Source organism: Orcinus orca, chromosome 19, assembly GCF_937001465.1.
Source record: "Orcinus orca chromosome 19, mOrcOrc1.1, whole genome shotgun sequence".
NCBI lineage: Eukaryota > Metazoa > Chordata > Mammalia > Artiodactyla > Delphinidae > Orcinus > Orcinus orca.
The window spans coordinates 22,498,215-22,522,809 of NC_064577.1; the positions used below are offsets into that span (position 1 = coordinate 22,498,215).

At 37.4% G+C, this 24,595-nt stretch overlaps 1 protein-coding gene and 1 long non-coding RNA gene across 31 annotated transcripts in view; one reads left to right on the forward strand and one right to left on the reverse strand.

Moving 5' to 3' along the window:
* The window catches only part of LOC125962013 (uncharacterized), a 189,695-nt gene that overhangs the window by 67,784 nt on the left and 97,316 nt on the right, over positions 1-24,595 (reverse strand). The gene's annotated exons all lie outside the window — the stretch shown is intronic.
* The window catches only part of CEP112 (centrosomal protein 112), a 412,427-nt gene that overhangs the window by 52,762 nt on the left and 335,070 nt on the right, over positions 1-24,595 (forward strand). For 24 of the 30 annotated variants that reach the window (XM_033438326.2, XM_033438317.2, XM_049701500.1 and 21 more), the window contains 5 exons: positions 1,212-1,259; positions 1,515-1,595; positions 16,906-16,992; positions 19,529-19,628; positions 22,326-22,444. In XM_033438326.2, coding sequence (XP_033294217.1) covers positions 1,212-1,259; positions 1,515-1,595; positions 16,906-16,992; positions 19,529-19,628; positions 22,326-22,444 — 435 coding nt within the window. Of the gene's footprint in view, positions 1-1,211; positions 1,264-1,514; positions 1,596-16,905; positions 16,993-19,528; positions 19,629-22,325; positions 22,445-24,595 lie in introns of all 30 variants that reach the window. The other 6 variants (XM_033438327.2, XM_033438321.2, XM_012535068.3 and 3 more) reach the window with 2 other exon arrangements.

Here is a 24,595-nt window from a genome sequence, read left to right on the forward strand (position 1 = left end):
TGGAATTCCATGATAATGATTTTTAATTATCACTTCATTTGTGGATCAAATAGTTGAGATAACAATCAGTGTTTCTAATTGATCACATAGTACATTAATTCAATAAATATTTCATTGAAAGCCTGCTACATGCTAAGTATTATGCTAGGTTCCAGGAATACACAATTGAGAAGTCATCATCCTCGCACTCACTGAGCTTAAAGACAGATATGGAGACATACTGATTAAACACGTAAATATAACAGAAGAGCCATGAGAGACACACAGCGTACTTCAGGAGATGATAAGAGGGTGGAATCAGGTGCAGTTTGCCCCTTCCTTCCTTCTTTTCTTTCTTCTTTCCTTCTTTCTTCTCTTCCTTCCTTCCTCCCTCCCTTCCTTTATTCCTTCTTACTGAATATTTGTGAGACACCCACTACCTACTGTGTCCTGTGGTGGATGTTGGGATAGGTGTGTTACAAGACAGGCATAGTCTGTTTTCAGAGTCCACAATTTTTGCAGAAGATAGATGTTAGCTCACAAAAAGAAGATGAACCTCCAGGGTACTGCTGCAGTAGTAGGAAGTTAACTAAATTTCCTGGTGGAGACATTCCTGAACTGAGAGTCTGGAATAAGTTAACCACATGAGAATGATTTCACAGGTTGCAAAGGCTCAGATATGGGAGAGAGTGTAGTGCTTTCAAGGTAAAGCAAGTTGTTCGGTGTCCTTGGAACATAGGGTATATTGGGGGATAGAAAGGTAGATATAGGAGGAATCCCAAAGGAATTTTGTATTCCGGTTCTTATTATGAAGGTAAAGTTAAGGATTCATACATCAAATCTTCCTGGGAGTGTAGCGATTAAATTGGGACTCGAAGGATGATAGGAGGGTACTTATAGGGGTTAGAAGGGTAGACAGAGGTAGAGAGGCACAGGAAGACCTACCGTATTCTGGTGATGTAGGTCATTCAGCGTCCTGGGGGATGAAATGTGAGGTGAGGAGAAGTGGGGATGAGGCTGGGTGGTTAGGCTGTGAGAGGGTCATGCAGGTGCATTTATGGCACGAAGGAGTTTATGCTTTATATTTTATTTGTTCATGGGGCACTAAAAATATATTATGCAATACCCATTCTAAGAAACATACTAAATATTAAGACATATGGGAAACATTTTCATTATAGTTTAATTAAAACTCAAATATTAATGTCTTTATTTTATTTAAAAATTTTCAGATAGAAAATCCTCGGTACCTGAGACAGAAGCCTATCCCCGTTACTTTGGTAGGTGAGAAATGCATTGAACTTTTCCTACGGTTAGATATTTTAAAAGAAAATAATCCTCAAGATATTTAGAGAAAATAATGCAAGTCCACATTATGAAGCATAATAGTCCTATTAATCCTATCGCTTGGAAGTGAATAAATCACTATTTTTCTCCAATATTGGTATTATTTTGGCATGAACTTCAGCCAATTTAGAGTTTACTTTTTGATAAACCAGGCCTGAAAAAGTATCGAATGACTCTTTCTCATTCAGCAGATGACTCCCAAATTCAGCCTGAGAAAATCCAGCAGTCTCCAGGAGGATCAGTTACTGTCTCGAATGCATGGGAAGGAGGTAGGATCGAGATATTTCTGATGTATCCAGTTTATTAAACAATTTTTGTATTTTGTGTAATGTGAATTTTCTGGTTAGAATAAGGTTGCACGGTAGGAAGAGGTTGTCATTGGTACGGATATAAAATACTGATGCAGGTAAGGCAGGGTTGTCTTCAACTTTGTGTTGCCCGTCTTCCATTTTGTGTGTCCTGGCCCCAGGCCTGCTGGACAGATTGTGCTGAGGGGCTCTCTCCTGACTATCAGTTCCTGATTATCAGGGCCTGGGGGGGATGGCAGGTTTTAGAAGCAGTATCTTTGACCTCGGTGAATCCCTTCATTCTCTCTTTATCTCAGCTTCCTCATAATGTATCTTTCTAATTTCACTATTTTTACTGTTTCTACTATTTTAAATTGATCTGCTAAATTCAGCTATGCCAGAGCTGCTATAGGACACAATGTACTATCTTTCTTTGATCATTTGAAAATAGAATTATTAAAGAGGCAGTGGTGTTTATTGGTTAAGAGTAAAGGCTGTGGAGTCAAGAATATGTGGATATAAATCCTCCTTACCAGCTATGTGAAAATGGGCAGATACTTACCTCCCTGAGTCTCAGTTTCTTCATCTTACTTGGGAGGTGTCTGCTTTACAGGATTAGTAGGAAGATTTTGTAGTCTTTGGGTACCTGTGTACTCCACATGTATAATAGTAGTCATTAATTTGCTTTATTATTTTGTTTTAAAAACTTTTATTCTGGAAAATTTAAAAATCATCATTATTATTATTTTTTTGCTTATGACACCAATGAAACACTGGTCATCTATGTGGTACAATGAAAGACAATTAGATTAGGAACCTGAAAAATTATGTTCTTTTTTTTTTTTTTTTTTTTTTTTTGCGGTACACGGGCCTCTCACTGTTGTGGCCTCTCCCGATGCGGAGCACAGGCTCCGGACGCGCAGGCTCAGCGGCCATGGCTCACGGGCCCAGCCGCTCCGCGGTATGTGGGATCTTCCCAGACCAGGGCACGAACCCATGTCCTCTGCATCGGCAGGCGGACTCTCAACCACTGTGCCACCAGGGAAGCCCTGAAATTCTTTCCTTTTAAAAAAATTGTCATTAATTGTTTTTACACGTCATTCTAAGCCATTACCAACTATTTTTCCTTTTCCTTTTACTGTTGAGACTGCTTACCATAGAATAAATAATTGAAAGGACCTGGTGTCTTTTTGAATTTTTTTTTTGGTGTTTCGTGAAATAATGTCCTTATTCTTTATGATGACATCTTGGGTCAGGGGTAAACATACCAAGGCTCCCCACATACGTGTTGAAAGAGAAAACATTTAAAGCTATTGTGTATTGCATTTGAGATTCATAATTTTAAATGTGTGTGGCTTTATTTTTTTCCCCACCCTTATGTTTTTGTTTTTCTTTTTGGCATACTGTAAAAATATTTGTGGCATCATTGAGAAGTTTGCATGTAAACATCAACTTACACCATATCTTAAAATATATCCAGTGTATATTTTGGCTAAAATAACTCTTTGTGTAGCTACATAGTCATTTCTGACTTTTTTTTTAAACTCCTTTATTAGAGTATAATTGCTTTATAATGGTGAGTTCGTTTCTGCTTTATAACAAAGTGAATCAGCTATACGTATACATATATCCCCATATCTTCTCCCTCTTGCGTCTCCCTTCCACCCTCCCTATCCCACCCCTCTAGGTGGTCACAAAGCACCGAGCTGATCTTCCTGTGCTATGCGGTTGCTTCCCACTAGCTATCTGTTTACAGTTGGTAGTGTATATATGTCCATGTCACTCTCTCACTTCATCCCAGCTTACCCTTCCCACTCCCTGTGTCCTCAAGTCTGACTATTTTTGATGAAAGTTTTTGATCATATTTTTTTCTCCATCCTAAAATATTTAAAAGTATATGCTGAGTTGCCCCAGTGTGAGAATTGTCTTAGTTTCATCTTTCTTTTAAAGTAGTATTTGTGATTATAAAATAATTTGTGGATTTTTATTAAAGAAAACTTGGAAAATATAGACGTATGTAAAGAAAGAAATAAAATCATCTGTGAAATAAAAACACTGGTAAAATGTCATTGGGTTGTCTTTTAGTCTTTTCTTTATGTATCCTGTAAACATGTTATTTTTCTTTAGAAAATTGAGATGATATCATATACATTGTTTTGTATAACTCAAGTATTTTATGCTACTAAATATTGTTCCTAAGCATTTATTTTCAATGGCTGTATTATGGTTCATATTATACAATTATCCCCAGTTAATTTAAATTATCCCTATTGTTGGGTATTGAGGTTGAGTTTTCACTAATATAAATAATTCTGGGAAGAATGTCCTTAGATGTCTGTCTTTATAAGCATTCTAAATATTTCTGTGGGGTAATGAATTGTGTCTTACATGGTCAATTGAAATAATGGATTTTTGTAAGTTTAGTGTCATAAACAATTTAACCTCTAAAATAAAAATTAATGCTTGGAAGTGTCATGAACATTGTATGTGATTATAAGGTACAAGTAAAGGATGTATTATATGCAAAAATGAGAATGAATATAAAAAGGCAAAGATAATTAGGAGCCATTTGAAGGTAGAGGAAGGTAGCAGTTTAGATTGCCTTTGTAAATATAAGATGACTAATTATATTTTTAATACAGAACATGTATTTCTTTAAAGTTTTTTTCAGTTTCAGGAGATAGTTTTTTAATATTTTCATTTTTGAAAATAGAGAATACTAATCATTAAAAGAAAGATATTCAGACTTTAGGAAAAACATTGATTTTCCTGAATTGCATGTGTATCTCTATGCTAAACCTAATATAACTGTTAGAGATCATGGTGTTTCCCCTGTTCTGGTCACTAGAAAGATCAGAGCTTCCACAGCATGTTTTCAGCAACTGTAATATTTTATGACATGTACTTTTGTGTGCTGTCCTAAATCTTTGTCCTTAGTGGTCTCTTTCTATTTCATATTCTTTTCAATTTTTTGTCTATGTACTTTAATCTTATTATATTTGTGTATATCAATATTTGTGTAACTGTATCAAATTCTTTCTAGAATGGTGCATGAATAGATGGATAAATAAAAAAGTCCATTTGCAAAAAAAAGAATTAACAAAAAAGAAAATACCAACCATACCGCTTTAATATTTTTGTCTGTTTTCAAGAGATAGTTTTCTAACATGGATTTTTCCCTAAACTTAAATGCATAGTTACATTGTGATGTGTGTAGTTATCCTTTAGAAGGATGATCTTATGTCTACTTGATTAAGTCACTTTTGTTAGACATATACTTATGGGCATGAGGATAAATGCTTTTCTGTTTTGAAATTCAGCAGGCTCTTGCATGTTCACATCAGACAACCCTGATGTGTCTTGTACATGTTCTCATCTACAAATGCTTTTGTTGTTGCTGGGTGGCATTTTAAAAATAAGAAATAGCATTGTTTCAGGTGAGTTAAGTTTATTTTAAAATTAAATATTAAATGAAATAGTAATCCTCATTTCCTCAGCACCTGATCTTTTCAAGGTAATCATTGCAGAAAATTTAACATGTATTCTCTTTAAAAGTTTCCAGGAATATCTCATTTTTAAAATACCAATAAGATCCTAGCACATACTCTATATACTGTTTCATTTTGCTTTCTAAATGCTAACATATATTCTGATGATTTTTTATATCAGTAGTATGGCATCATCTTTTTACATAGTTGCATTGTATTTTATTTTACTGATGGACCACATTTTATTAATATAGATTCCTGTTGAGGGATAGAGGTTTGTAGAGTATTTTGCTACAACAAATAGTGTTTCAAGAATATCCCTGTGTATATTTTTATGTATTGCATATTTCTTCTTATACAATAAATTCTGTGAAATTGAATTGCCCAGTAACAGGGTTGCAGGTTTAAAGTTTTGATTGACATTGACAGATTGCCCTTAAAATGAGGTTATGTCTGCCTCAGGCTGCAGGCTTGGGTGAGAGTAGGGAGTGACCGCCAGTGGGTGTGAGAGTTCCTTTTTGGAGTGATGAAAATGTCCTAAGTTAGACTGTGGTGATGTTGCATAATTCTCTGATGTATTAAAAGACATTGAATTGTATATTTTAAGTGGGTGAATGTTATAGTATGTGAATTATGTATATCTTAATAAACTATTAAAAAAGGTTAGGTCTATTTGTACTTGCACCAATAGTGTATGAGAATGTCTATTTTCCCATTTCATCAACACTGAATTATAAACATTTTTGATTATCTGTGAGATGAAAAATAGCATCTTGTTGCTTTGATATTTCCATTGCTTTTATGTAAGTGAGAATGAACATATTTTTTGTCTGTTTATTGTCTTTTTTTTGCGGACCTCTCACTGTCATGGCCTCTCGCGTTGCGGAGCACAGGCTCCGGACGCACAGGCTCAGCGGCCATGGCTCACGGGCCCAGCCGCTCCGTGGCATGTGGGATCTTCCCAGACTGGGGGACTGGGGCACGAACCCGCGTCCCCTGCATTGGCAGGCGGACTCTCAACCACTGAACCACCGGGGAAGCCCTGTTTATTGTCTTTTTAATTTCACTTTTGTGAGCTGTCTTTTCTTATATCTTTCCATATTTTTGTTAAAATTGTTTGTCTTCATTGTGATTCCTAAGAACAATTTATATGTTAAGGAATTCAGGTCTTTGTCATATATCTTACAAGTATTTTTCTCTGTATGTCTTTTGATTTATTTCTATTTTTTTACTGTATAGAAGTTTTCTTTTCAGTAGTTGGATCTATCAGTCTTTTCTCTATGGCTTCTGGTTTTTGTAGAATAGACTTTCTTATTCCATGATTATGAAAAAAATTCGTATTTTTGTCTCTTTTAAAATCTTATTTTTGTATTTAAATCTCAGATCCATTTCACAGGGTTTTACTATGAGTAGTGATGATAACCTAGGTTAATCAATTCTTAATGTTATAAAATCAAAATTTAGGAAGTTGAAATGCTTAAGTTTAAGAATGCAGTAAGTGTGGAGAGAATTGAGTGACATGAAATTATATACAGACTACAGAGTTTGTCTGTGTTTAATAAATGATGCAATTCTTTTGATGCTTTAGAGAGTCCTAAAATATTTAATTAGCCTTTGGAAATCAAACTTTATAAAACACAACTTCCATTTTAAGTTTATAACTGTGTGGAAAATACCTTAGATGTTAAATGAGTAATATTTGCAATATTATTTTATTAGAGTTGAAGAACTGTAGTAGTTTTCTTTTGATTGGTAAAAACACACCTATAAAATATTTTAAGATTAGAAGTTTTTTTCAATTTATTTGGCATTGTGGGAAGGTTTGGTGACCGTGATCCTTTATTTTAACCTTAGTCTGTCATTCACAAACATACTTGGACTTGTTTGCCTTTGTAATTGCTAACACATTTCCTGTGATATCCACATCACAGAATTGTGTGACCTTGAGCACCATCAAGCAGTGGGGTTCTTTTTTTTTAGTATTCTTAAAAAAGATTTCTGACATAGATTAAGACATTTGGAAAACTGTTGTCACTGAAAATGAAAGAAGAGACAACACAAGGGGAGATCAATTTTCAGAGCAACCGTCAGTTTTCAGAGAACAGACAGTAGAAACTGCTCTTTTTGTGAAATAAAATAGAGTATTTCCTTTGAACTTCACCTCCACCCATATTGAATGTTCCCACCCATTGCCTAAAAAGGGATATTGCTTCTTTCTTACACAGAATGCCAATTAGGCATTTTTTCCTTTTGCAAATCTGCTAGTTAAATGTAGAATTTAAATAAATCCAAGATGATGTAATCTACAGTCATTGACATAATGAGAGAATTTATATTTTAAAACATTTCTTATGAATATAGCATTCAGATACACGGAGTCTTACAAACTATAATAAATAATTATACAAAGGAGAACCATTGGAAAGTGCGTGCAGGCAAGGATGAGATCATTGCCAAGACGTCAGCAGCCTGCTGTCTGACTCTTCCCCATCTTACCTCATCCATCTCCCCCAGCAGTAACTGCTATCCTGACTTCTCTGGTAATTTCCCTCCTTTGTTTTTAAGCTTGACTTTACCACCAATGCCTGCATTCTTAAAAATGAAAATATTTCTGTTTTAGTGGATTTTGACCTTCGTTTAAATAAACCTAAACTTCACATATTTTTTTGCTCAATAGTATATGGGTGACGTTCATCCTTGTTACGCCATTTAGCTATGGTTGGCTTCATTTGCGTTACTTTCTATTCAATGAATCTTCCACAGTTTCTTGCCATTTTGTCGATGAATCTATTCTAATTTTTGACTTTTGCAAACAATAACCCTATGAACAATCTTGTACATGTTTCCTGACACACATGTACAAGAGTTTCTCTAGGGCAGTGGTTCTCAGCGTGTGGGCTGAGAACCCTGTGGTCCCTAATACTCTTTCATGAGGTCTATGAGGTCAAAATTATTTTTGTAATAATTTAAAAATGTTATTTATTTTTTTACTGTATTGACACTTGCACTGATGTTGCAAACACAGCGCTGGGTAAAACTGTATCCTAACCCACATCAAGGCAGTGGCACCAAATTGTAGTGGTAGGCATATTCTTCACTGTCACATGCTCACAGGGAAAAAATTACCAATCTTATTTAAGAATATCCTCGATGAAGCAAGTAGAAAATTATTAATTTTATTAAATCTCGTACCTCAAACATGCATCTTCTGGATATCTGAGTGACGAAATGGAGCCATGTATAAAGAACTTATGGTTCATATCCAAGTGCATATCCACGTGCCAGAGGCAAAACGCTTGTGTGCTTTTTGTCACTATGAATTGCAGTAGCTGCTGTTCTCGGGGAATATCATTTTTATTTGAAAGAATGACCGAGGGACAAAATATGGTTCTTTGGACTTGGATAGTGTCAGACATTTTCTCAAAAATGAACAAATTGAGCCTGTCACTTTAAGCAAAACAACTGACCATATTTGCTGCTGGTGATAAAATTTGACCTTTTAATACAAATTAGAATTTTGGCAACCTTGTATCAGTCACTGTGAGCTCAAGAACTTTCCAATACTAAGACCTTTCCAGTGAGATCGGTGGTGACATGAAACAGTGTGAAGTTTTTATATTAGGTAATGAAATTTTCAATATTTGGAAATCTCTGTAACTCATTGAACTGATGTTTTCCAAATGAGTAATGGATGATGTTATAAAATCACGCATAGGCAAAAGAGCCATTCCAAGTTCAAGACAGACCAACAGAACTACTGTGACAGTGTGAAAAGCGTCATATTCTACAGTGCAAGTAACTTTAAAAACCTAGCACTTATGAGTGTTGGTTTACTTAAAAAGAATATCTACAATTATTCAGAAAGGGTACTAAAATACTCCACTTTACAACTACGTATTTCTGTAAGGAAACATTTAAGGAAGAACTATTTTCCAGTATTACACAGGCTCTTTGAGATTGTGGAGGAGGAGGGAATACTTCTCAACTGCTTTTATTAGGCAGTCCCGACATGGTTAAAACCAAAAAGAACATTCCAAGAAAAAAATCAAATCCCCGTAAAAATAAAAAAGTAGTAACAAAGTTCATTGTCAATACATTGAGAACAGACTTTTATTTAGTAAATGATCCTGGTACAACTTTTCATTTACTTGGAAGAAAATAAAATTGGGTCCTCTCCTCTAAAAACAAAAATAAACAAAAACAAATTCTGGATGTACCTTTAACCTATAGAGGCCCAGACAAAAAAAGCTTCAAAACAGCAAAAATCTTGACATCAGAAGATCTTTCTAACCCGAATACCTTTCCAAACCCAGGACGTATAAAAGAAATGATAGCAATATTTGACTCAAGTGAAATAAAGACTTTGTAAGGTAAAAAAATACAACAAAAGATCAATAGAAAAATAATCGATTTGGGGAAAATATTTGAGACAGACTGTGTCTTAATGTGTACAGCATACCAGGTTTTACTGATTGACAGACAGAAGCGTGGATTAAAATTGTGAAAGGGCATTTCATAGAAGACCAGATTCATAAGGCCCCAGAACATGGGAAAAGGGGCTGACACACAGTAGTTTTCAGGGAAGTGCAACTTAGAGTAGTAGTGAGGTATCTACTCTTGGTGGAAATGTGAATTTGCCTATAACAGAGGGCAAAACCTATTAAGATATAGCCACCATTGAATCGTTGGCATGTCTTTTGAGAATCCACCCTGTAGAAATCAAAATTCAAGTGTGTTGGACTCATATGTGAGAATGTTTTGCAGTGTTGTTTGAAGTGGAAAAAGACTGAAAATAAAGTGAATATACATTAAGGAGGATATGGTTGAACAAATTTTGTTTTCTCCTCATTAAGGAATAGTTGGTAGCTATTTAAAAGAATGAAAAGTACTGTAGCAGGTGTTTTTAGAGTGATTTCCATGAGATATGGTTCAGAGAGAAAAAAGTAAGGTATAGAAAACATGCGTTTTTTGGTTTTTTTTTTTTTTTTTGCGGTACGCGGGCCTCTCACTGTTGTGGCCTCTCCCGTTGTGGAGCAAGGCTCTGGACGTGCAGGCCAGCCACTCCACGGCATGTGGGATCTTCCCAGACCGGGACACGAACCTGTGTCCCCTTCATCGGCAGGCGGACTCTCAACCACTCCCGCACCAGGGAAGCCCAGAAAACATGTATTTTTGTGTGTGAAACATTCATAATAAAAAAATTATATATTGCTAAGGGTATAACATATATTATTATATATTGCTAAGGGTATAACAGTTTAAAGAAGAGAATTTACTTAGCTGTCATACGACAGTGCAGGGTGTGTGGGGAGTGTGCTGCTCTATGATGTCATCAGGGACCCAGGCTGGTGGGGAACCTCTCCGTCCTCAGCACACAGCTTCAGTCTCTGCATCTGAGGTCTCGGTTGCTCACCAATGCCTTATCTCTTAAGCGTGATCTTTCAGAAAGAAAGAGGATGGAGAGAAAGCCACTTCTAAAAAATATGTCCATCAAGGTTGCCTGCATCATTTTTGTCCCATCATCCCCCTTGACCATACTTACATATGGAGCAGCCATCTGCCCAGCCCGTTTGGTGGTATTAGTGAGGCCCCAAAGGAAGAAGAGGAAAATAAATGTCTGGGGATCCGCCTAGTCTGTGCCACAAACCCCCATACTTGTGCAATGCATTTTGCCCCTTTATATTTGTATATGATTCTCTGAGCATGGCAGAAGTTACGGAAATATACTCCATTGTTAATGTCCGTATTCCATACCCCATGCAGGTGTTGATGGAGGAGAGGGAGAGAATCAAATAGAAAAAGGAAAGGAATACCAAGGAGTACAGAGGAGCTAAACAAAATAAACAGAAACTGAGTATGTAATATGATTATCTCTATGTTTCATGTAAATTGTGTTCACGTATGAACAAAATTTTAAAAATTAGAAAAAAAAATACCAGCATACACTCTGTATGTTTAAATATCACTTCTTCCCTTAATGTGATGAGTTCTGAGGAGATTAGAAAGTACTGTTTAGGAAGATTTCATACATCTCTAAGCCCCAGTGTTAAGACAACAAGAGAAGGAGACACATTGTTATTTGTGCTGTGCTTATAAATAAGCACAATGAATAACACTTGGCATTATGCAATATTACATATGAACATTTTGAGAGTAGGATACTGGAGATTTTAATCAGGAAGAATCTTAGTCACTGACACCATAATTTCCTCTGACTAGTAACTAATAGAATTCTCTAAAAAGATGATTATAACAATTAGGTATCTGAGTAAGTAGAGTGATGATTATTTTATAAATCACTTCTTCTGTAATTTGCTGTGATGATTGTTGAGATGTAGAAAGTGTGACTAAGCAAACACATCATTGGGTTGTGTTGCTGATAATACTTTGGAAGTAGAGATGGTTGACTTCAGTCATGCTTTGACCATGCAGTAGAGATGGTTGACGTCAGTCATGCTTTGACCTTCTTTTGTGCCTTACAATTTAAGGCACACGAAATATTTCAGTGATATTACAATGGCTACATTTTATACATCATTTAAAACTTGTCAAGTTGTAGAGTTATTCTTTGCCTGAAAATAAGTCATGCTGTTTTGTACATTTTGTTCCTTTAGACATGGTTGAGGTAGTCGGTCATCATTAAAGCCTTGAAATAACATTGAAGGTTGTTCCTTGGTATTTTAAAGTGTGTAGTGATTCCTAAGTAACTTTAATACGTTATTTTCCTTAAAAACTCATTAAAGGTTATTATGCTATTTTATTTTGTCCTTCTGCTAATTTCAGTTCAAATGTTAAACATAACTTGCATATGGAAAACTAGTAATAGTAAAAGGTAGGATTTTGAATAAGAAACCTGCTTCTCTGTAAGAGGGAATGTTGATTATCTGTGTGAATAGATTGGTAAGAGTTCCTTTAAAAAAACCCTTAATCCAAAATTTGTGAATATTCAGTTGAGTAAAATGACATTGGTAATAGTCCTAAAATCTAATTAGTTATACTGTAAGTAGGATATTTTTAAACCCAAGGAAATACTTTTGCATGAAGTAAGTGAGCATTTTCATCAGCTTTATTCATTTGGTAGGAATGTCCAAACTCAGAGCTATTCTTTGAAGGAAATACTTCAGAGAAAATGGGGCCCAATGGATTTTGTAAATCTTTTAAAAAGCTCGTGGGAAAGCCGTCTTCAGAGCGAAGCTGCCCACTTTCAGCTCCTTCGCTTTAGCAGCCGGTTGCCGTAGAATGGCTTGTCACACCCCCCACTTACCCTGTGGAGCTGTCACCATCTCTCTAGAAGTAGGTGGTTTAGCCCTGGGGTGGTTCCAGTCACCGTCTGGGTGGACCTTCTGGTCGTATTGCCTGGGGACTTGGTCCAGGGAGGTGAGGCTTTCCTCTTGTGTTTGTCCCAGTGATTCTCACGGTAAAATACTTTTGATGGGGGCAGATGGCCCAGAGGGATACGTCAGTTCCAACCCAGACCTCTGGCATTAGAGGCTTGCTATCAAGGTGAGAACAGGTCTGCAAGGACTTTAAAATGGGACAGGAGAGCGCCCCCTTTTCTCCGCACTGCTTCACGAGGGGCTTCTGTGCTCACACTCGTCGTGGCTCCCCCTGCCTTAGCCCGACACTGAAGATTCTGTCACTGAGGCTCAGTTGTTTCTTTGCCTTTGCCATCTTGGTTCAGTAGGGCTGCAGTTCCAGCTGGGCTTTGGCTGTTGTGTCTGTGCAGAGAGCCTGAATGACAGTGGGGCTCAGCCTAGGAGGACGCCAGGATTTACTGCACTGCGCAGCTTCTAATGCCGGAGAATGGTTCCTTCACAAATTGTATCCTGTTTGATGGCTATTAACAGTGGGAGGTGAGGTCGGTACTAGTTACTCCGTTACAGCCCAAAGTAGATCTCCCTTCTTCTTAAGTCTGAAACTGATAGCATATATTCTGAGCTCAGTAAGGAAAACTGAAATGTTGTTTGTAATCAGAGTTACTTGGAGGTCAAACAAGTTAGAAGTGTTATAGTCAGTCTTTCAGTTTCAGTCTTTTGTGTTAAACTAAACTAAGCAAGGCTGTTTACTGTCTCTTCCATACACCTGTGGGTGTGTGTATAAAGATACACACATATGTATAGCTGTCTACATGTATAGTTATATCTACATCCCGTATCCTGTATTGCCTTTGTATACTACACTAGTTAGATTGTTTCCAGGTTGTAATTCTGATGATTTATCATGAATCATGCCGTAGAGTATAGGGCAGAAAGATAGAGCTGTTCTGTGGTGTCGAGGTCAAGGGAAGAGATACTCTTTTTAAGTAAAAAAAATTTTTTTTAAGGATGTCAGTAGAGAAACTTTCTCTATCATACCACCTTGTGATAACTTGGGTTCACTATCTTAACCAAGTTATTAAACCTTACATTGGCAATATTGGGACAAAGCGACCTCCTAATAAGATGGGATGAAAAAGGATGCAGCATCACTTTAGTGTCATTCTTGCCAAAATCTGCTAAGTCTAACTAATCATGAGGAAACATCAGACAAATCCAAACTGAGGGACACTCAATAACTGGCTGTATTCTCCAGAAATGTCAAGGTCAAGAAATACAAAGAAAGGCTTTTCCCAGTTAATGGAGATATGTTGATGTGACAACTAGTGGCAATGAGTCATCCTGGATTGGATCCTGGATTGTGAAGAAAATAGATATAAATGACATTGTTGTGATAACTGATAAACCTCGACTCTAGACTGTATATCAGATAATATTATTGTGTTAATGTTACATTTCCTGATTTTGACGAGACGGCTGTGGTTATAAAAGACAGTCTGTGTTTTAAGGAAACATACACTGAAGTCTTTAGGGATGATGTCTCTGGCTCCCTCACAAATGGTTCAGAGAATAATTTGTATTATACATATGTTGATATAGGTATAAAATGATGAAGCACATGAAGCAAAATGTAAACAGTTGGTGAATCTGGCTAAAGAGGAGCTCCTTGTGCTATTACTGCAACTTTTCTTTAAGTTTAGTATTACACCAAAGTAAAAAGTTAAACCAGAAAAAGAGAATTCAGATAGATCTCTTTGGTCACAAGAACAGAGATTCGTGAAGCGACCTAAAGTAAACAGGAACAGAAATTCTTTTGAATTCAAGTAAGGCTTGTCTCATGGAGACCACTGAAGCTGCTTCCTTCCTGTTGCAGATGCTGTGTGGCTTCTAGTCTTTGCTGTTTTGTGTATTTGCTTTGCTCTCTTCTGTTTCCTGGATTCATCCGCTTTCTCTTGGCTGCTGCCCCTAGAGAACTGGGGTTTGTTCCCCCACGTAGCTGACTGGCTGAGAGCGAGAATCTGAACGATTGTTCTCTAGCTAGTGGATTCCTGAGGCAGGCGCCAGGCGTCTGTTCCTCGCCGCGTCAACCAAGCTTGAGGCAGAGCGGGTGGAGGTGGTGGTGTCAGCTGTGGCCGCACGGTCACGTGGTGTTCAGGGCTGGACCTCGGAAGCTGAGGCCTGACGCGTTCCCTGGGGAGGTGCTGTGGAAAGACGCAGCAGTGAGTTGTGTCTCCGGCATCTGCCCAGCTCTGTCATGTTGCTGTTTGAGTTCGATTCCTCTGCAGTAGACCCCCAGTGCTTCTGTTGGGGATCTTCAGGTGGATGTGGATCACCCAGCGTCCTTTCTGCTAAAATGAGGAAGGATTATTGCGTGACTTAGAAGCCAGAGGATGGAAATGTTCAGAATTGCGTCCTTTTGCGTAGTAACCGGACAGCTCCCTCCCTGTCTGCCGCTCAGAACGTTCATTGTTTTTCTTTCAGTTTTATTGAGATATAATTGGCACACGACACTGTGTGAGCGTAAGGCACACAGCATAATGATGCGCCTTTCACACACATCATGAAACGATGACCACAGCAAGCGCAGTGAACATCCGTCATCTCACAGAGACACATTAAAGAGACAGAAACACTGCTTTCCTCCTGTGGGCATGCTTAGGGTTCAGTCTGCCAACAACCTGCAGTTATAGCGCACAGCAGGGTCCATTCTGTTTGTCGTGCTGCTCACTACATCCCTGACAGCTGTTTGTCTTGTAACTGGCGGTTTGCACCTTTTGACCACCCACCTTCCTCCAGCCCTCCTTCCCCCCATCACCACCTCTGGTCACCACAAATCTGATCTCTTTTTCTATGAGTTTGTTTGTTTTTGAAGTATAATTGACCCACAGCACTATGTGGGTTCCTGGTACACAGCATAGCGATTTGATACTTATATACATTTCAAAGTCATCACCATGATAAGTCTAGTGACCATCTGTCAGCATACAAAAATATTACATAACTGTTAGTTATATTCCCCACATCATACCTTTCATACCCTTAAGTCATTTATTTGTACCTGAGAGTTTGTACCTCTTAATCTCCCGCACCTATTTCTCTCCTCCCCGATCCCCTCCCCTCTGGCAGCCGCCTGTTTGTTCTCTGTATATATGACTCTGTTTTGTCATGTTTGTTCATTTGTTTTGTTTTTCAGATTCCACATATAAGTGAGATCATAGGGTATTTGTCTTTCTCTGTCTGACTTATATCACTTAGTGTAATACTCTCTAGGTCCATCCATGTTGTCGCAAATGCCATGAATTTATGTTATGTTAGCTATTGTTTGTAAAATTTTAAAATTTCATTTTGATATGTTTATTTGATTATGCACATTTATTATTTAAAACAGTAATTGAAAAATATGAAGTATGTTTCAAAAATTTTCAAGAAAATGTTTTGACAGTACGTTTCTAATATTTTAAAAGCAAAATTTCCTGAAGGTTGTAGACTAATTTTTTTTGCATACCTACTTTGTACCAATCATTGTACTGACTGTGGTTACTTAAATGATGTCATTGAATATAATTTTCACAACTCACTGAGGTAAGATAATTGTCCTTAACTATTAGAAGAGGAAATAGAATCTCAGAATGGTGACTTGCCCAAAGTCACCACAGTTAATGTCTAGTGGGATTAGAATTAGAGTTAAAAATGAGGCCTGTCAGACTCCAATGTACATACTCTTTTAAATAGTAAGGAATCAGGTCAAATACTTTCACATTTGAGATAATCAGTTTTCTGTTGTTCTTCTTAAAACCCGTCACTATTACTCTTTTAATCCTAGGATGCACTCATTATTATTAACACGTGTTGGTTACATTTTGCTGGCTTTGCTCAGAACACTGGTGGGCCAGGGGTCAGTCTGAGGAGTCTAGGAGGCTAGGAGCTGTTGACGGACGCTGGAAAGAAATGAAGTCACTGCCCTGAGGGAGTCGGAGTTGGAGAACTGGAAAATCTGTGCATTATCAGTGATATGCCTATATGGACATTCTTTCACAAATTGTTATATTTAAGTATAGAGGTAAATAAGAGCATTTAGAAATGAGTACGTAGATATGAGAAAAGAAAAAAGTAAGAAGTTGAATAGAGACTTACTCAATTGAAAAATAATAAACAAAGGCTAAAATACCAAGTGGGTTTAGCAAAATATCGCTTTAAAATGACTGCTTTTTGGCAGTGGAGTGGACTGGGGATCACTGACGAATCTGAGTTCGGTATTTTCACTTTTGCCTGTCAAGTGAGATTTATTCAAAAGACTTTTAATTAGCTTAGAAGTAATCAAAGAATGTAACCAACATATTGGTATATGTAGTATGATTGCTGGACTAGTGGCTATAAGGTAAAGGTGGAAAATGATACTCTCTTTCATATAGGTAGTTATTTTAATTTGTGTATTTTTGCCAAAGGGAAAAGTAAATTAATCACACCTTTGAAATATTTTCCTTGAAGTTGGACATGAAAACAAAAATGATGGAAGCTCAATATCATGAAGAGAAACTTAAACTGCAACAGAAGCATGACGCTGATGTTCAGAAGGTAGGGTGTGTGCAGTTCATTATTTGATTGATATTGAATATTTGAAATACTCTAGGTCTTGTGACCATCCATCCATCCACTTACTTATGTACTTATGGGAGTCTGTCTTATAAATGGGATTTGCTAAATTAATATCCTAGCAAAAGTTGATCTTTAAACTTCATTTGCTAAACAGATGTATTTATGTAAATCCTTATAGTTTACATGACCTTTTAGTTCTTTATCTATCGATGGAAGGCTGGTCTTCTTATAGTCCTTTACATTCTGTCATTACCTTTCATAAAGGCTGAAATAAGTCATCAACTGTAAATACTAGAGTTTGTTTTGGTCTAAGATTCTTTCAGTTTTCTGGCAATTAAAAATTCCTTTCTTTTTATTTATTTATTTATGGCCACACCTCACGGCATGTGGGATCTTAGTTCCCCGACCAGGGGTCGAACCCGCGCCCCTTGCATTGGAAGTGAGGAGTCTTAACCACTGGACCACCAGAGAAGTCCCTAAAATTTCCCCTTTAATTTAAAAAGAAACCCTTGTATTTAGTTCTCTTTGGTATAGACTGCGTGCACTGTAATGCCAGTGTAGGCTTTTTTTTTTTCAGTAGCTCGTTGGGATTTATGCCTTACAGTATTTCAATTTGTACTTTGAAGTATAATTTTTCTTCTTAATGAGCACAGCAAAAGTCATCAATTTATAATTATTGTACATTGAATTTGAATTTATAACTATATTTTAGTATTGATTTTAAAAATGTAATGGTATATAATGTATAATTTTAATATATGATGTATGAATTTGTAACTCATGAAAATTGATCCAGATGGAAGCCTGGTGTTGTCTGTTTTGGAACTCAGCCTGTGACCCTGCTTCACAGAGTTAAGTGACAAAGGTGGAGACAGGGAGCTGAGGCCACAGCATCACGTGCCCGTGCTTCCGTAGAGCTGAGAACATGCTAGTATTTAGTCAGGTGCGTGTTTGGCTCACCTTCTTTCAGAGCAACAAGACGGAAACCACTGGCTGAAAATTAGAAAGAGAAAAAATATTGAATCCTTTTCCTTCTCCTTTCCTCTTTTCCATTCAAATTTTAAAGGCAAATATTGCTTTCTGCTCTTACTAGTATTTTACTTTACTTTAAATGGTTCAAGAAAAACAGTTCTCTTTCATGGATATGTTAGAGATTCAGTAATATAATTTCAATATAGCATATGTATATGTCCAAATGAAATAGAACCTATTGATGTATAAGATAAATAAATATAGAAATATATTTGGGAAAATCGTGGTAATAGAATTTGAAATAGGCTTCTTGGTATGTCTGTTACAAAGCTCTGTTCTAAGAAAAACATTTAATAATAGAATCCTTTCCAGGAATTTCTCTTTTAAAATAAATTCTGCATGAAAAAAGAAAGCAATGCAACTAGTTTGAAATGCCAGGTAAAATATAAATAAAATCCTTGACCTCATGCTAGATTTGGAAAGGATATTCATCAGTTTGTTGCATGTATGCCATTTTCTAAGTGTTAGGAATTGGGAAGGAATAAAATTGAGAGTGTTTTATCTGTTTGCATACCTTCTTTATGGACATTGGGCTCAAACTATCTCCTTTTCTTATTTACCAATCATTCTTAGAGGTGGGACTAAAACAGTGAAAGGTGAAGTAAAATGCTGGTAATAAAAGCACTAAGAAAAAGTTGGTTAGACATTGGTGAATAACCTTTTTTAAAAAACTGAATTTGGGTACATAGGAAATATACCTCAACCACAAGAAAAGTGAATATTCATACTTCTGCCTCAATTTGGTTTTCTTTTTTCCCTTTGGTTAGTACATTTTTTTTTCTGCTTGCAAACTTTCTTACTCTTTGGTTATTCTCTAGTTTTTTTTTTTTGCGTGTAGATGTACTTAGAAGCATATAATCATAATTAAGTTTATTAAATGATTCATTTAAAAACTTCTGACACAATATAAATTAAGGATGTAAAATATCCATGCAATTTTTGACATATTTTGAGCTGACTTTTTTGATTCCCAGTAGCAGAACTAAGTATAGAAGAAGGCTGTTGCATCACGTGTTCCCACGTGTCTGGGAATTCTTGTTATTGTGTGTGAAAGTGATAGAAGGACACTAGTGGGAGGGTTCAGGGATGTGCGTGTCTGCAGATGTGCTATCCCAGTGTGGTGGGGAGGTGAGTTGCACTGTATCAACATATCAAGTTTCTGATGGCTTCTCTCTGCTAGTTTGTGGCGGCTTAACCTCTGAAGTATAATTTAGAGAATCACCTAATTTATCATTTACGGTCTCCTTAAGAATTGGTACATGAAAATTCAAAGCAGATAACATGTCTTTCGGTAATCAATTATTCTAGTGTAGTTAATATTTTGTCAATGCACTAAAGTATAATTTTTTCATCTTTTTTGGGAAGCCATTTATGGGATTAGCTGAGATAGACTTGCAAAAATATTGTGCTATTTTTAAAAAAAATTATGTGTTCCATACATAAAACAATATTGTATACTAAAATATTTTAAATTCATTTGCAGATTTTAGAAAGAAAGAATAATGAAATAGAAGAAATGAAAACTTTATACAAAAAGAAACAAAATGAAACAGAGGAGACTATTAGAAAACTTGAAAAGAAAGGTGATGTTGTATTGTTATATAAACCTTTTAATAACACTTCCATCTTATTTTAGTTCTTGTATAAAGTAGAATTTTATTTCTGACCTTTTGTAGTATGAGAAGGGAATGTTTATGTGGGTTTCCATCAGTCGATCTGTTGATGTGAGTTTCTACAGGACTTAAGAAAAACTCTGTGTGTGTGTCGGGGGGGGGCGGGTAGCAATGGTGGTTGGTTTGGTTAAAGATTTGGAAGGGTCTGTAACTGTTACTCCTTCTTAATTCTCTCCCTCTTCACTGGGCTGGAGCTGCCATAGGTCAGTCATAGAATTAGAACTTACTGTCTTTCACAAGGAAGTCTAGAGAAATTACTCCTTTTGGTCTAATAAAATTCATTCCATTAAGTATCTTTATGCCTTACAGTATATGCTAGTATTGTGATCGACAGAACAAACATTTAAAAAGTATTCCCCATTTACACTTTCATTATGAAGGAAAAGAAAGCATGTAATCAAGTGTTAAATTGACTATGACTATAGGTTGAAACATTGAAATGCAACAGACAGTCATTAGGGAGAGTGCTGAAAATATTTTGTAAGATTGGATTAGTTGAGAGAAGAGTTCCAAGTCCTGGGATAGGAATGTGATATTGGTAAGTTGTGGAGGGGATGCTGCAAAACCATGTATCTAGAGTGGAGATCCTATACATTAAGAGACAGACTGAAAAAGATTAAGATAGGTGACTTGGCGTGACCTAAGCATGACCTTGAATTTCAGATTTAGAAGTTTCAAGTTTATCCCATAGATGCTGGGGAGTCAGAGAAGATTTTTGAGAGGTGAGTTTTAGGACCTCATATTTTGGGTGGAGTAGCCTGGTAACAGTGGGTGTGTGAAACATGCTGAGGCCAATTCCCAGTCTGTTATAATAGTCAGAGGCAGAATGGAGTGGGAGAGAGAGACAGAGAGCGAGAGGGGGAGAGGGAGAGGGAGAGAGAGGCGAGCACCCCGCTTATTAGGAAACTTGGTCTCTAATCCCAGACCTGCTCTTCAGCGTCTGCTGTGTCACATCAGCAAGTCTCCGCGCCTCAGCTTACTCGTTACAAAATGGCGCCACTAGATAAGTAATATATGTGAAGTCCCTTCAGCTCAAGGATGTTATGCTTCCATGCTTCTGGAATTTTGTGTGTAAGATGATGAGGACCCAGAATATCTGAACGATGGCAGTGGGAGTAGTGAAGAAACGGAAGAAGAAATTGTGAAGGGTCTGGTGGATGATAAGAGGTCGGTGATGAGTAAGAGGGAAGTGGAGAGGTTTTCCTTGAGCCGCTCCAAATTCCAGTGGCTACAAAAATATTTAAAATTTATTTCTAGGTTTTCGTTTTTTACCCTGATTCAAACCAGGCAGTTTAAACATGCCTAAGGTTTAAAAATATTATTTCCTAAGGCTTTTTGACTTGCAAACAGGGCTTAGTTTTAATTTTAGAATTGTGAAGTAAAATGTTATAGATGCTATTAGACTAATATTAGGTTAACTTGGATTCTTCTTCTCACCTTATTTGTTGCACAGTTGAGATATAAGAGTGAAAGAAATTTCTATGTAAATGTTTATGAAAATTTTGCTATCTTGAAGTAAGTGAATAAAAACCTTCAGGAAGCTAAGGAAATACTGCATTCAAGCAGATACACAGCTGAATTTATTTTGCCATCCAGATGACATGAATATATTAAACACATTTTCACTTGAATCAATGACAGTTTAAAGCATTTTGAAAAAGGTAGAAATTTAAATGATTTATAAGGGAAATCTTTTATATAATTTAAAGCGTATTTTGTTTTAGTCACCCAAACTTTGGCAGCGATTTTAGTGTGTCCAGCAGCAGCATGTTGTAATGACGGCCCTTCATCTGTGCACTCAGTACACATAGTTGGGAGTACTTGCCTCTGTGCCACTCTTTTGCTCTGTGGATAAAAAGTTGAAATATCTTTCTCCTCAGGAAATAAGCAAGTAAACCACTATAACACATAATGTAATAAGTGACTTAGAGGAGAAATCTATGAGGCTCACGGGGAATAAAGAGGAGCTTCTTTCTGCCCCTGCAAGAGGAGGAGCCTGGTTGGCGAACGTTCCATAAAGAGGGTGCGACTCAGGCTGAGACTAAAGATGCGCAGTGTTGCAGCAGGGGAGGCTGGGGCGTGCCAGGTAGATCAGTGATCGCATTGGGCAGCGATGCAGGAGCGGACACGGGCTCAGGGATCTGCAGATGGGCTGGTACGTTTATGAGTTTAAACATATGGAAGTGGCAAAAGATGAGGCCAGAAAGCAGCCAGATCATGAGGAGCTGTTCTCACGCCAGAGGTTTTTGGCCGCCGTCTTGTAGGGGAGGGGAGCTGCGGGGTGATTCTAAGTCTGGGGGTGGCGCTATGGGATCTGCACCGTAGGAAGACCTCTTCACAGCGGCGGAGGATCCACTGGAGGGGAATGGTACCGAGGCCAGCACACATTGTCGAGGGAGTGAGTAACGGGGGATTCAGCCAAGGCTGTGGTAGTGGAAATGAGAAGAAGAGAGGAAAGAGTAAGAGATTTTAGGGGAGAGAACGGATAAGACTTGGAGGGAAATGGAATGATCTGTTAACTGGTACACTATGTTTTTATTATCATCAGACTCTTAATTAACGTGGCAGCTAGAATTGGTTTAACTATGTTTTCATCATTTTTGACAGTTCAGACCCTTGTACGTGAATGTCAAGTTATCAGAGAGACCAAAGATAACCAGATTGCAGAGTTAAAAAAGATATGTGAACAAAGTACAGAATCTCTGAATAATGATTGGGAAAAAAAGGTAAGCCACATAAAATAAAATAGTTATGGAAAAATATAAAGGGTTATACTTTAACGGAACAAATTTAATTATAAAAATAATGGGTGTTCACAAAATATACAGAAATGTTTGAAAAAATAAAAATAACTTAATATTCTAGACTAACTGGAAATAGCTGTTCGTGTTTTGGTATATTTTTTCTGGAATTTTAATGGTTTGTAAACTAGTTTTCATTTAGAAAAGTTACTTTTAAGAATTCTTGAATTTAATTAAAGTTCTGCATTTTTTGTCAGAGCCAATAGATTTTAAGCAAAATTAGCAGGGATGTAACAGCAGGTCGTTTTTGGAAGTTAAACTGTTTAAACTTTGGATGTAGGCCCTGGATCATTTCTTTTCTGAAATCTCAGGTAACACAATATTTGTAGCATAAATTTGTTTTTGATGTAAACAAGATCAGTAGTGGATGGCTTATTCTTGGAGGAGCATTTAATTCCGAAAAATATTTTCATAAAATTCAGCAGTGCCAAGAGTAATGTAAAAAATGCTCATTATGAACGAGTCTTACATAGTCACGTGCAGTACTTTCATTAGGAGCCCTTAGCCATTAGTTGACATCACAGTACGTATGTAAGAGGAAAGAAGCACGTTACTTCTTTTGAGGAGCTCTGTGATAAAGGTCTGCAGTTAACTCCTCCTCCCGATTGATAGTCCCCGAATAATCTGGGTTCAGTCTGTTTTCCTGAGAGCTCTGATGCCTCCTCAGGCAGACACAGGACTTATCTGTCCTGGCTGTGGCAGCTTCAGTGCCAGCCTGGGAAGGGCCCGTGTTCAGAGGGGCAGACTTAGCTCTTTTCTAGTTGCATTTTCATTTGAGTGGTTTTATCTTTTCTATAAATTTGGCATATTCTTCTGCTTGCGTCAGGTCCATTGTGTTCATAGTAGCCCCTGACTCCCTTTCCCCTAGTTTGTTCTTCCCCAATTTAAGTTGTCTGGTGTTTGCAGAGAAGAGTCTCTGTCTCCTGCCATGCGCAAGGGTATGTTTTATGCTTTCAGCTGGACCAGCAGCTCTTTCTTACGGTTAACACGGTGATTAGTGGATGTGAAACACCGCAAATGTGGTGAAAGGTCTTTTTTGTGAAGTACAGTCGCATGTAAATCTGGGCAGAGGTGAATGCCTGGTGCAAGCAGGGTAGGTGCCAAAATGAGTAAGCAGAGGATAGATGTAGGTTGTGATTTTGCGGTCATCCATTCAGAAAGTGTGAAGTATCTGTACCGCCGAGGTGAGGTGATACGTGTGTGGGTGTGTGTGTGTACTCCCTCGTAGAATTCTCCATCCTACGTTTCTCACTTTAAGGCCCAGGTATCCAACTACCTCGTTAAGATCTCTCCTTTTTAGCTTTTTTAGAGTTATCCTGTGATTGACGCAGCAATGCCTTTCCTACCTACATACCCAAGAGAAATGAAAACGTGTCTGCACAAAAAGTTATACATGAATGTTCATAGCAGTATTATTCATATGAAAACCAAAAAGTAGAAATCAACTGCTGAGTGGATAAATAAAATGTACTATATTAATACAATGGAATATTGCTGGGCAGTGGAAAGGTATGAAGGACTGGTACACGCTACAACATGGGTGAACCTTGAAAACATCATGCTAAGTGAAAAAAGCCAATTATAAAAGTCAATTCTATGACTCTGTGTTAAATGTTCAGAATAGGCAAATCTATAGAGGCGGAGAGATGAGGGACGTGATAGCTAAAGAGCACAGGTGTTCTTCTGGGGTGATAAAATGGATTTTGGTGATGGTTGCGTAAGTCTGTGAATATACAAAAAGCCCTTGAATGTCTGACTTGAATTGGTGCTCTGTATGCTATGTGAGTAAAGCTGCTAACGTTAATAAAGCTGTGGGGAGAAAATGGATCTCTCCTTGACCTAAATCCCATCATTCTCCCCAAACTCCGTCTTCTTCCTTTGCTGCTGAAGCAGCCTCCTCCCGAGGTTCCCCTTCCCCCTGTTCCCGATGGTGGTGGCATCTGCTCGGGTGCCGCACACTCTTCTTCTGCCTCACCTCTCACACCTCATCACTCGCACTTCTGTTCTATTTGTTGTGGTTTATTCACATTGTCCCTCCCCTAGGTCTGGAGATCGTGTCTCTGGCCTCTGTCGCTA